Source organism: Oncorhynchus gorbuscha, linkage group LG04 (genome assembly GCF_021184085.1).
Source record: "Oncorhynchus gorbuscha isolate QuinsamMale2020 ecotype Even-year linkage group LG04, OgorEven_v1.0, whole genome shotgun sequence".
Classification (NCBI taxonomy): Eukaryota; Metazoa; Chordata; class Actinopteri; order Salmoniformes; family Salmonidae; genus Oncorhynchus; species Oncorhynchus gorbuscha.
Genome location: NC_060176.1, coordinates 49,814,431 through 49,828,250, shown reverse-complemented (window position 1 = coordinate 49,828,250; position 13,820 = coordinate 49,814,431). Strand labels below are relative to the sequence as shown.

The 13,820-nt window shown below is 42.2% G+C and overlaps 1 protein-coding gene across 2 annotated transcripts in view; it reads right to left on the bottom strand.

The window, feature by feature from the left end:
• kcnip3a (Kv channel interacting protein 3a, calsenilin) overlaps positions 1-13,125 on the bottom strand; it is a 70,562-nt gene extending 57,437 nt beyond the window's left edge. For both annotated transcript variants that reach the window (XM_046347060.1, XM_046347061.1), the window contains exons 1-2: positions 13,077-13,125; positions 1,289-1,401 (exon numbers count right to left, since the gene is read on the bottom strand). In XM_046347060.1, coding sequence (XP_046203016.1) covers positions 1,289-1,294 — 6 coding nt within the window. In that variant the 5' untranslated portion in view covers positions 1,295-1,401; positions 13,077-13,125. The remainder of the gene's footprint in view (positions 1-1,288; positions 1,402-13,076) is intronic.
• Between the last annotated feature and the right edge of the window lie 695 nt (positions 13,126-13,820).

Sequence of the window (13,820 nt, the reverse complement as noted above, 5' to 3'; positions counted from 1 at the left end):
TGTTTCATCCTAACATCGTTGGTGCCGACGTGGATAACAATATCTCTATACTCTCTACACTCGCCAGTTTTAGCTTTAGCCAGCACCATCTTCAGATTAGCCTTAACGTCGGTAGCCCTGCCCCCGGGTAAACAGTGTATGATCGCTGGATGATTCGCTTTAAGTCTAATACTGCGGGTAATGGAGTCGCCAATGACTAGAGTTTTCAATTTGTCAGAGCTAATGGTGGGAAGCTTCGGCGTCTCAGACCCCGTAACGGGAGGAGTAGAGACCAGAGAAGACTCGGCCTCTGACACCGACCCGCTGCTTAATGGGGAGAACCGGTTGAAAGTTTCTGTCTGCTGAATGAGCGACACCGGTTGAGCGTTCCTACAGCATTTCCTACCAGAAACCGTGAGAAAGTTGTCCGGCTGCGGGGACTGTGCCAGGGGATTTATACTACTATCTGTACTTACTGGTGGCACAGACGCTGTTTCATCCTTTCCTACACTGAAATTACCCTTGCCTAACGATTGCGTCTGAAGCTGGGCTTGCAGTACAGCTAAAGGCGAGCACAGCGGCTGCAATTAGAAGGCATCATGTTAATGTTACTACTTAGCTTCGGCTGTTGGAGGTCCTGACGAATCGTGTCCAGATAAAGCGTCCGGAGTGAAAAAGTCGAGGAAAAAATAAATATATGAACGGTAATTAAAAAGTGAAACCCGTAAAGTTGTCAGGTAGCAAAATAGGTTGGCAACAAAACGCACAGCAATTTGAAAACAAGCCTGCAAGTTACTTAACTTCTCTGCTTTGGCTCAAATAGGGCGAAATGTGCGTTTAGGCTACTATAATGTGTGTTTAGGCTACTATGATTTATAACAATTTCTCTTCCGAATTATTAAAGGGGCAATCTGCAGTTGCTCCATTCCTTTTTGTATTTACAGTAAATCAATTCATGATATGTACCCCATTGATTCTTGAAGAATGTAATTTATAAATGCCTCATGAGCTTAGTTCAACTGTCTTATTACCACAACTGAACCCCCAAAATAAGGTTGTTTTACTCCAATGTTTGGAAACTAAGTAAATGTAAACGTCACTGTATAGCCTCAAAAACTATACTTTTAAAATCATGAATGGTCAGTCATTGCATCCATAGCTCTTTCTATAGCCCCATCCCTCCGTTTTTTTTTATTGCGGATTACCCCTATAAGGTGTGAAACATGCAGTTTTGGATTGACGCGCAATTTCAGAAGCAATGGTAGGCCTTGACCACTTTAGTAGATTGAATGAAGTTGAATTTGTTTACCTGCATGTTGTCTGATGTGAAGTAGGCTTGCTCTCCGATATGAAGGGTTCATCTGTCCTTGCGCTCTCTTCAAAGCAGACTTGCCTCCCGCTGTGATGTCCCCAGGAATCTCACTGCACGGAGAGAGAGATGGAAGGAGGGAGGGTCAGAGAGAGTGAGAGCGAGAGAGGGGGGCGCGAGAAGGACGATGCGCTGTGTGCTCTCTCGAACTCTAACCGTTTTATGGACTGTGACGTTTGCCCATAATCAATTTGAATATGTAAATAGAAACGCAATTTAATATACGTATTTGAGGAGAGAACAGTTGCAGTTTCGTAAATTTGAAAAACTCACAAAGTAATGGATTGTTAAAGCATCAACTGGGAGCTGGGAGGGGAATTATTTTCCCACAAAAAGGGCTCTTCTTTCATTACTGTTTCATTATGCATCCAATTTATTCTCCTCAGGTGGAGAAGACGGGAAATACAGTGGCGCGTGTATGTGTATAAGTATGAGTATGTGTTTGTGTGTGATGGTTGGTACAGAAACACAATTAAAAACCCTGCCCTGTGAAAACCAAATACATTTAGGAGACCTAGGCTTGGTCTGAGGCTGCCAGGGGCAGAGAAAGAGGGAGAGAGCGAGAGAGAATGGGGTTGGAGTGGGAGAAGGTGTGAGAGAGGGGGAGAAGAAATAGAGAGAGGAAGATAGGAGGGAGGGTGTGAGAGAAAAAGGGGGCAAAGACATTGGATTGGATTGAAAGAGGGAAGGGAGAGAAAGAAAGAGGAGAAAGGAGAGAGAGAGATTGGTGGTGGATTGGGAGATTGTGAGAGAAAGAAGGGGGGGGACCTGGGTGGAATAGCAATCAATCAGGTCAGTCATTTTCTGGAAGTGTTTATTGCATAATAACAAGTTAATTAAGATATCCTGCAGGAGCCACAGGCACAAACGCAATATACTCTGAACATACTCTACTCCCTAGTACAGTGACCCTGCACTATGGCCACCCAGGTCACGGTCTATTCACTCTGCTACCATCTAGCCGACAGAGACAGTACAAGTGCATCAACGCCGCGACTGAATCCAGGCCATCACACCATCTCCTGTAGTTAGAAAGAAAGAAACAGACAGACAGACAGACAGACAGACAGACAGACAGACAGACAGACAGACAGACAGACAGACAGACAGACAGACAGACAGACAGACAGACAGACAGACAGACAGACAGACAGACAGACAGACAGACAGACAGACAGACAGACAGACAGACAGACAGACAGACAGACAGACAGACAGACAGACAGACAGACAGACAGACAGACAGACAGACAGACCTGTACTCACATATACACTCACACACATACGCCCATACTCACAAACACACACACTTACAGTATATAGAGTCATTAAACACTGGACAATTCAAGTTTCATGTTTATTTTATATAGCTTTTCAGACTGTGTATACTGGACTTCACATAGCTCATTCTAATATATACTGCCTTCAGAAAGTATTCATAACCATTACTTATTCCACATTTTGTTGGGTACAGCCAGAATTCAAAATGAATTAAATTCTATTTTTTTTGTCACCAATATACACACAATACCTCATAATGACAAAGTGAAAACATGTTTTTAGACATTTTTGTACATTTATAAAACATTACATACAGATATATCTCATATACATAAGTATTTGAGTCATCTTGGGTATGTCTGTATCAGCTTTGCACATCTGGATTTGGGGATTTTCTCCCATTCTTCTTTTCAGATGTTGTCAAGCTCTGTTAAATTAGACTGGGAGCTGCGGTGAACAGCAATCTTTAAGACTTTCCACAGATTTTCAATGGGCTACAAGTCTAGGCTTTGGCTGGGCCACTCAAGGAGTTGCATATTATTGTTCTGAAGCCGTTCCAGTGTTGCTTTGGCTGTATGCTTGGGGTCATTGTCCTGTTGGAATGTAAATCTTCGCTCCAGTCTAAGGTCGTTTGCACTCATCAAGGATTTGCCCGTATTTGTCTCCATTCATTGTTCCCTTTATCCTTACCAGTCTCCCAGTCCCTGCCACTGAAAAGCATCCCCATAGCATAATGCTGCCACCACCATGCTTCACAGAAGGAACGGTGTTCGACAGGTGATGAGCTGTGCCTGGTTTTCTCCAGACAGAGCGTATTGCATTCAGGCCACAGAGTAACATTTTTGTCTCATCAGACCACATAATCTTTTGCCTCATGATCGCAGTCTTTCATGTGCTTTTTTGCAAACTCCATGCGTGCTGTCATGTGCCTTTTTCTCATGAGTGGCTTCCGTCTGGCCACTCTCCCATAAAGCCCAGATTGGTATAGTGTTGTAGGGACTGTTGTCCTTCTGGCAGGTTCTCCTATCTCAGGTAAGGAACCTCCCTGACCAAGGTTCTTCTTGCCCAGTTTCTCATTTTGGTCGGGCAGCCAGCTCAGGCAGAGTCTGGGTACTTCCATATTTTTTTTTACATTTCCCAATGATGAAGACCACTGTGCTCTTGGAAACTTTCAACATTCTAGCAATTGTTTTATACCCTTCCCCAGATACAGTACCAGTCAAAAGTATGGACACACCTACTCATTCAAGGTTTTTTATATATTGTTAACATTTTCTACATTGAAGAAAAATAGTCAAACATCAAAACTCTGAAATAACACATGTGGAATCATGTAGGAACCCAAAAAGTGTTAAACAAATCAATATATACAGTGGGGCAAAAAAGTATTTAGTCAGCCACCAATTGTGCAAGTTCTCCCACCTAAAAAGATGAGAGAGGCCTGTAATTTTCATCATAGGTACACTTCAACTATGACAGACAAAATGAGAAAAAAAATCCAGAAAATCACATTGTAGGATTTTTAATGAAATTATTTGCAAATTATGGTGGAAAATAAGTATTTAGTCAATAACAAAAGTTTATCTCAATACTTTGTTATATACCCTTTGTTGGCAATGAGAGAGGTCAAACATTTTCTGTAAGACTTCACAAGGTTTTCACACACTGTTGCTGGTATTCTGGCCCATTCCCCCATGCAGATCTCCTCTAGAACAGTGATGTTTTGGGGCTGTTGCTGGGCAACACAGACTTTCAACTCCCTCCAAAGATTTTCTATGGGGCTGAGATCTGGAGACTGGCTAGGCCACTCCAGGACCTTGAAATGCTTCTTACGAAGCCACTCCTTCGTTGCCCGGGCGGTGTGTTTGGGATCATTGTCATGCTGAAAGACCCAGCCACGTTTCATCTGCAATGCCCTTGCTGATGGAAGGAGGTTTTCACTCAAAATCTCACGATACATGGCCCCATTCATTCTTTCCTTTACACGGATCAGTTGTCCTGGTCCCTTTGCAGAAAAACAGCCCCAAAGCATGATGTTTCCACCCCCATGCTTCACAGTAGGTATGGTGTTCTTTGGATGCAACTCACCATTCTTTGTCCTCCAAACACGACGAGTTGAGTTTTTACCAAAAAGTTATATTTTGGTTTCATCTGACCATATGACATTCTCCCAATCTTCTTCTGGATCATCCAAATGCTCTCTAGCAAACTTCAGAAGGGCCTGGACATGTACTGGCTTAAGCAGGGGGACACATCTGGCACTGCAGGATTTGAGTCCCTGGCGGCGTAGTATGTGTCATGCAGGTGATAGAGGACCCAAAAGCGACTTAACAGAAACAGAGTTTATTCAAGTCCAAACAGGGAATAACAGAAATCCTCTAGTCTGTAGAGGGGAATAACAAGAGAAGCGGCCACAGACTGCAGGTCGCTTCGGGTAGGCGCAGGCCGTAGTTGACAGAGACACCTGCTCACACGCAGCATCTGATGAAGGCAAAAAACACGACAGGACAGGGCGAAACACAATCACAGCACGGTGAATACTAAACAAGGAACCGACGGGACAGGAACGGAACACAAAGGAAGAAATAGGGACTCTAATCAGGGGAAAGGATCGGGAACAGGTGTGGGAAGACTAAATGATGATTAGGGGAATAGGAACAGCTGGGAGCAGGAACGGAACGACAGAGAGAAGAGAGAGCGAGAGAGTGAGAGGGGGAGGGGGAGAGAGAGGGATAGAAAGAGGGAAAGAACCCAATAAGACCAGCAGAGGGAAACGAACAGAATGGGGAGCACAGGGACAAGACATGATAATAAATGACAAACATGACAGTATGTTACTGATGGAAGGCTTTGTTACTTTGGTCCCAGCTCTCTGCAGGTCATTCACTAGGTCCCCCCGTGTGGTTCTGGGATTTTTTTTCTCACCGTTCTTGTGATCATTTTGACCCCACGGGGTGAGATCTTGCGTGGAGCCACAGATCGAGGGAGATTATCAGTGGTCTTGTATCTCTTCCATTTCCTAATAATTGCTCCCACAGTTGATTTCTTCAAACCAAGCTGCTTACCTATTGCAGATTCAATCTTCCCGGCCTGGTGCAGGTCTACAATTTTGTTTCTGGTGTCCTTTGACAGCTCTTTGGTCTTGGCCATAGTGGAGTTTGGAGTGTGACTGTTTGAGGTTGTGGACAGGTGTCTTTTATACTGATAACAAGTTCAAACAGGTGCCATTAATACAGGTAACGAGTGGAGGACAGAGGAGCCTCTTAAAGAAGAAGGTACAGGTCTGTGAGAGCCAGAAATCTTGCTTGTTTGTAGGTGACCAAATACTTATTTTCCACCATAATTTGCAAATAATTTCATTAAAAATCCTACAATGTGATTTTCTGGATTTTCTTTCCTCATTTTGTCTGTCATAGTTGAAGTGTACCTATGATGAAAATTACAGGCCTCTTATCTTTTTAAGTGGGAGAACTTGCACAATTGGTGGCTGACTAAATACTTTTTTGCCCCACTGTATTTTATATTCTTCAATGTAGCCACCCTTTGCCTTGATGACAGCCTTGCACACTCTTAGCATTCTCTCAACCAGCTTTACCTAGAATGCCTTTCCAACAGTCTTGAAGGAGTTCCCACATATGCTGAGCACTTGTTGGCTGCTTTTCCTTCACTCTGCTGTCCAACTCATCCCAAACCATCTCAATTGGGTTGAGGCCGGGTGGTTGTGGAGGCCAGGTCATCTGATGCAGCACTCCATCACTCTCCTTCTCGGTCAAATAGCCCTTACACAGCCTGAATGGGATGGCGTATCGCTGAAGAGTGCTGTGGTAGCCATGCTGGTTAAGTGTGCCTTGAATTCTAAATAAATCACTGACTGTGTCACCAGCAAAGCCCCCCCCCCCACCGTAACACCTCCTCCTCCATGCTTCATGGTGGGAACCACACATGCGGAGATCACCGTTTACCTACTCTGCGTCTCACAAAGACAGAGTGGTTGGCACCAAAAATCTCAAATTTAGACTCATGAGACCAAAGGACAGATTTCCACTAGGCTAATGTCCATTGCTCGTGTTTCTGGGCCCAAGCAAGTCTCTTCTTATTATTGGTGTCCGTTAGTAGTGGTTTCTTTGCAGCAATTTGACCATGAAGACCTGATTCACGATGCCTCCTCTGAACAGTTGATGTTGAGATGTGTCTGTTACTTGAACTCGGTGAAGTATTTATTTGGGCTGCAATTTCTGAGGTTGGTAACTCTAATGAACGTATCATCTGCAGTAGAGGTAACTCTGGGTCTTCCCTTCCTGTGGTGGTCCTCATGAGAGCCAGTTACATCATAGCTCTTGATGGTTTTTGCGACTGCACTTGAAGAAACTTTAAAAGATCTTGAAATTGTCCGTATTGACTGACCTTCATGTCTTAAAGTAATGATGGACTGTCATTTCTCTTTGTTTATTTGAGCTGTTCTTGCCAATAATATAGATTTGGTCTTTTACCAGATAGGGCTATCTTATGTTTACCCCCCTACCTTGTCACAACACAACTGATTAGCTCAAATGCATTAAGAAGGTACACCTGTTAATTGAAATGCATTCCAGGTGACTACTTCATGAAGGAGTGGCTTTGGGACAAGTCTCTGAATGTCCTTGAGTGGCCCAGCCAGAGCCCAGACTTGAACCCGATCGAACATCTCTGAAGAGATCTGAAACTAGCTGTGCATCAACGCTCCCCATCCAACCTGACAGAGCTTGAGAGGATCTGCAGAGAAGAATGGTCGAAACTCCTCAAATACAGATGTGGCAAGCTTGTTGTGTCATACCCCAAGAAGACTCGAGGCTGTAATCGCTGCCAAAGGTGCTTCAACAAAGTACTGAGTACTTTGGATCTGAATACTTATGTAAATGTGATATCAGTTTTTTATGAATCTTTGTCATTATGGGGTATTGTGTGTAGATTGATGAAGGATTTAAAAAAAATCAATTTTAGAATAAGGTTGTAACCTAACAAAACGTGTAAAAAGTCAAGGGTCCTGAATACTTTCCGAAGGCACTGTATACTGCTGTACATATTCTTACTATATATATTTTGGTGTATATTCGCATGAGTTGCATTTGGATTACTGATTGATTTCTTGTTTGTAGTTTTTTGATAACTTTTTATTGGTGCACTGTTAGGCGCTAGCATTCCAAACATTTCATTGCACCTGCAATAACATCTGCGAAACTGTGCACGCAACCAATAAATGATTTGATAAGGAAACCATAAACAGAGGTCATGTGAGTGAGGGCAAAAAGGTTGTCCCAGCTGTTGTCCTACTTTAGCTCAAGCCATTTCCATGTAAAAAGCCCCATGAGCTCTAACATGTCAAGTTAAAATGTGGTGTCAAAGGAAAGCTAAGAGTCTATTTATAAAGCATATGTAAACGTTTCAACCATTTTCCAGGCTAAAAATGTGGAATAAGCAACGGCTTTCTTTGATTTATGGTCAAACAGATGGAAAAGGGGGTCTTAGAAAACATCTCGCGGAAAAAGTATTAAAATGTATCAGAAATACATCACAACCCAATAAAGAAGTAAGGACCCATTCCATCTAATATTAACATTTATATTTCATGTTGCAGAAATTATTTGCCTTCTGCAAGTTTAAGAAATACTGCCTACCCACTGGGCACACCACAACATTTAGACTTGGAAAATTGGGTAATATTTGGTTGAGACATTGATCAATGAGATTACAACCTTCTGTAGATTCACCCACTCACAAAGAGTGGGTGGCAAACGTTTGTTGAATTCCCAATGTGTTATCAACATGCATTCAACAATCCAAAAGCACAACCAAATTCCAAGGGAAAAACAACGTCTGATTTTTGGTTTAGTTGTCAACTAAATGTCGAATCATTGCACTTTAATCCACTTAAAAGCACAACAAAGTTCAAATGGGTAGTTAAATGTTATTTACTTTATTTATACAACAGTTTAATGTGTTATCCCTGTGCTTCAGCTAATAGCATAACCAAATTACCTGGATTGCAGTTGAGATTACGTTAAAAGTACAAAGGATCATTGTGGTTTGAGATTCTGGGCAGATTATTATAGCACTTGTGAAGATCTCCACAGACTTGCAATTCTGAAAATGCACACTTTCTTTGATTACATAAGAATACATTTATAGAACACAGTAAAACTCCAAATGTGGCCATGGATGTGTAACTCATTAAAAGGTTGAATAAATACTGTTACATCAACTTCAGGCTATTCACTGTATTACAAAAGCAGTATTCAATTGTTGCGGACAATGCAACCATTATAGAAACATTTAAAGGAGATGCATCTACTGCTTGAATAGTTCTGTCTGAGCCACTGGCTTAATCCTATTCTTGAACTTTTTCCTTTAGTTGGAGATGTGAATCGAACATATCAATTATTAACTTAATCAATGTCGGAACGCACCAAATCTGAACCAAACATAGGTGTCTATGTGTTGTGCATAATTAATCAGTCATCTACTGCTGTACACTCACACTACTGTACACGGTTCACTGAAATGGCTGTCTGTGAGGGTGTCTCTCTTTGTCTCTATCTCTCTTGCGATCAGCCTTCCCTCTCTCTTTTGTAGCCATATTACCCAGTGCAAGCGGTCTTCCTTGGGTCAATACTCATTACACACACGGATCCTTCACTGCCGACCACTGACTCACACACACACATGTGCGTGCATGTAGCAGTGTGTATGTCTATAGCTACATTGAGGAAGGATTACAGTTATTAGAAGATTGAGTGGCTCGGCAAGGCAAATAATCAGAGTTAGGGTCGATTCCATCTCAACCGCAAAATTATTTCACTTCACATAATTGAAAAAGTCCTCATAGCAGATTATGGACTGACGTTTTCAGTGGAGATATTTCACTCGTTGAGACATCCCTGGCTCACAACAGCACAGCCCAGTACAGTAAGTACTGGTACTGCTCCCAAGCTAGACCATGCAGGACTTTACCATCTTATCAACAAGACAAATAAACATTTAATGAAATATTATAAAGTAGCTATACACTGATTACCAGATTCCTTTGTAGAAACACAACATGCATTGATCTAACAAGCTGAAGTCTCCATAAACCACATCAAACTGGTTTTATCTAATAGGACATGCCCTCATGTTCCTCAGTGTGTGTGTGTGTGTGTGTGTGTGTGTGTGTGTGTGTGTGTGTGTGTGTGTGTGTGTGTGTGTGTGTGTGTGTGTGTGTGTGTGTGTGTGTGTGTGTGTGTGTGTGTGTGTGTGTGTGTGTATGAGTGTGTGTGTGTATGAGTGTGTGTGTGTGTGTATGAGTGTGTGTGACAGACAGAAAAAGTTTTCACATAGAAGTCAGTACATGATAGTAGAGATCATCGCTACACACGCACACACGCACGCACACACACACACACACACACACACACACACACACACACACACACACACACACACACACACACACACACACACACACACACACACACACACACACACACACACACACACACACACACACACACACACACACACACACACACACACACACACACACCACGCACACACACACACACACACGCACGCACGCACGCTCGCACACACACACACGCACGCACGCTCGCACACACACACACTCATGCATGGGTTGCGTATCAATCCACCGCATCCACATCTGTGGTGGAAAATGTGGCCGAGCTACAGCGGTGTTTGTCAGACCATGAGACATCCCGAAAATCGATCTTCTCACGAAAACGTCTATAGCATCCGAACGGTTTGATAACTAATAATTGATACATATTACCTCACTACAGACACACGCACGTACGGAAAGAATCACACGATGGTGTTCTCTGTTTTGCTCTACATTCTGTTGTACGACCCCCACAAGTATCACGGGACACATCTGATAGTAACCGGTACCGTTTTGTTTTTTACATTGAAGTAATGAAAGTCTAAAAAAATATATATTTATATTTGCTTAGCTTTCTTATATCTCAATTTGTCTCCTACTTTTTGACAGTCTGTTTTGCCATTTATGAATGTGCTACTCAATGCGTTTCTATGGGCTATAGCAGTAAAGGCAAAGTTATATATTTTATCAAATATTTGTTTTATATATAATACCAGTCAAAAGTATGGACACACCTACTCATTCACAGTTTTTTTATTTTTGTATTGTCATTTTCTACATTGTAGAATAATAGTGAAGACATCAAAACTATGAAATAACACATATGGAATCATGTTGTAACAAAAATGTGTTAAACAAATCAAAATATATTTTATATTTGAGATTCTTCAAATAGCCACCCTTTGCCTTGATGGCAGCTTTGCACACTCTTGGCATTCTCTCAACCAGCTTAATGAGATAGTCACCTGGAATGCATTTCAATTAACAGGTGTGCCTTGTTAAAAGTTCATTTGTGGAATCTTTCCTTCTTAATGCATTTCAGCCAATCAGTTGTGTTGTGACAAGGTAGGGGTGATATACAGAAGATAGCCCTTTGTAAAAGACCAAGTTCATATTATGTAAAGAACAGCTCAAATAAGCAAAGAGAAACGACAGTCCCATCATTACTTTAAGACATGAAGGTCAGTCAATACGGAAAATGTCAAAAACTCTTAAAGTTTCTTCAAGTGCAGTTGCAAAAACCATCATGTGCTATGATGAAACTGGGTCTCATGAGTACCGCCACAGGAAAGGAAGACCCAGAATGAACTCCACTGCAGAGGATAAGGTCATTAGAGTTAACTGCACCTCAAATTGCAGCCCAAATAAATGCTTCACAGAGTTCAAGTAACAGACTCATCTCAAAATCAACTGTTCAGAGGAGACTGCGTGAATCAAGCATTCATGGACGAATTGCTGCAAAGAAACCACTACTAAAGGACACCAATAAGAAGAAGAGACTTGCTTGGGCCAAGAAACATGAGCAATGGACATCAGACCGGTGGAAATCTGTCTTTTGGTCAGATGAGTCGAAATTTGACATTTTTGGTTCCGACCGCCATGTCTTTGTGAGACACAGAGTAGGTGAATGAATGATCTCCCCACGTGTGGTTCCCACCGTGAAGCATGGAGGAGGAGGTGTGATGGTAAGGGGGTGCTTTGCTGGTGACACTGTCAGTGATTTATTTAGAATTCAAGGCACACTTAACCAGTATGGCTATCACAACATTCTGCAGTAATACACCATCTCATCTGGTTGGCGCTTAGTGGGACTATCATTTGTTTTTCAACAGGGCAAGGATTCAAAACACACCTCTAGGCTGTGTAAGACTATTTGACCAAGGAGGGTGATGGAAAAGCAGCCAACAAGTGCTCAGCATATGTGGGAACTCCTTCAAGACTGTCGGAAAAGCATTTCTCATGAAGCTGGTTGAGAGAAATCCAAGAATGTGCAAAGCTGTCATCAAGGCAAAGGGTGGCTACTTTAAAGAATCCGAACTTTTGTCTGGTACTGTATATATATACTGTATATATATATATATTTGTTATACCTACAGGGGACCTAAAATTCTAAATCAAATAGATAAAGATGGCTATGAGACATAAAGATGTATTGGTCAAAATCAATGAACAGCCAAACAACCAGTTTGATCCATGAGAAAGACCATGTACAAAGTGAACAGAATTTACACTTCCATAAAGATTACTTTGGGAGGAAGATGGGAGTTCAATAAAAGGTATTTACTTCTCATTAAAAGCAACATGTTTAGCCTTCAATAAAGCCTTCATGGTGGAGCTTTAGGAAGTGGACAGAACATAGCTCAGGGACAGTCAGAGACTTATCTTGGAGGTGGGGAGGGGGCGATGGATGGAGAAACTTTGTAACCCTGGAAACTGTTGCTAAGTAGCGGAACGAGGGATGCAGGGAAAGAGGGACAGAGATGGAACTGTGAGGGTGTGAGGAAGGAAGAGCAGAGAAAAGTGGGGGAGACCTGTGTGTGTGTGTGCGTGAGTTAATATATATTATATAGCCTATGTCTTTTATTTATACATCACATGCGACCCATGATAAGAATATCTAATTTGTATGTTAACAAATTATATTACATGAATTATCTGACTATCTGACTCCATAAAGACTGTATATCTAACCACAGCAGGTCAGGAACAAAGGTCAGAGAAAGAGAGACACAGTGAAGCTAAAACCCTTTTATCACCATTTGACCATGTTTAGATTCCAAATCTGAGTTATTGACCAATAGCATTACTGTTGAGCTAACTTCCAATCAGATATCAGACCTACAGGATGTCATCACAACAGCACCTACTGCTTTACAGAAGTGTGTCGGAATTGGGGATGTGGGGAGCAACACAGAGAAGGCTAGGTTTCTGAGAAGACAATAAAACCTTTTGCATACAGTGTTGATAAAAGAGAGATAGACGTTTTGGTCATTTAGTGGTCTGTTTAGGTTATTAAACATCATGAACACTTACCACGCTGCACCTTGGTCCTCATCTTCTTCCACCAACGACAGCCGTTACAGTGTGTGTGTAACATGGAGCATTAAAGTGCTTTTACCCTCTGTGGACCCTGCCCTTGGCTGGTAGGATAAAAATAACCAGGGTCTGGCTGTCCTAAAGCACAGTAGCCTACAGACACACACACGCAAGCACACATGCACAATTACGCACACACACAACATTTCCATTCAATCTCCTCTCCCTTCAGTTCATTCCTCTTGATGCCTAGTTGAACTAAAACATGAGTTCTCTCTTTTCTTCTCTCTGTCCCTTCTCCCTTTCTCCACTCTTTTTTATCCTCTCCTATCTCAAGTCCTTAGGAAATATGATTGAGAAAATGTGGAGAAAGAGGACATCTAATTCATATGCTAATCCATGTGGTTTTGATTCCCGCACGGTCGGACAAGTTAACTATAAATCAATTTGGATTAAGGCATAGATCGCCAACCTTTTCTAGCACGAGAGCCACCCAGATAGCACAGTGGATCTGGGCCGATTCCGGCTGAGAGTCGGGGCACTCGGCTGCGAGTCAGACTCGGCCGACGTCATGTGGCCTGGGTCTGGGTCGCCTTAGGCAGTATTACTTATGGCTAGGATGCAGCGATTGAGCTCGGGCCAATTCCGGTGTGAGTTATCTGGCCAAAATGTATTACTTTGGTCTTTTTACTAGTCTGTTCAACCTCTCTTTCGTATTGTCTGAGATTCCTAAAGATTGGA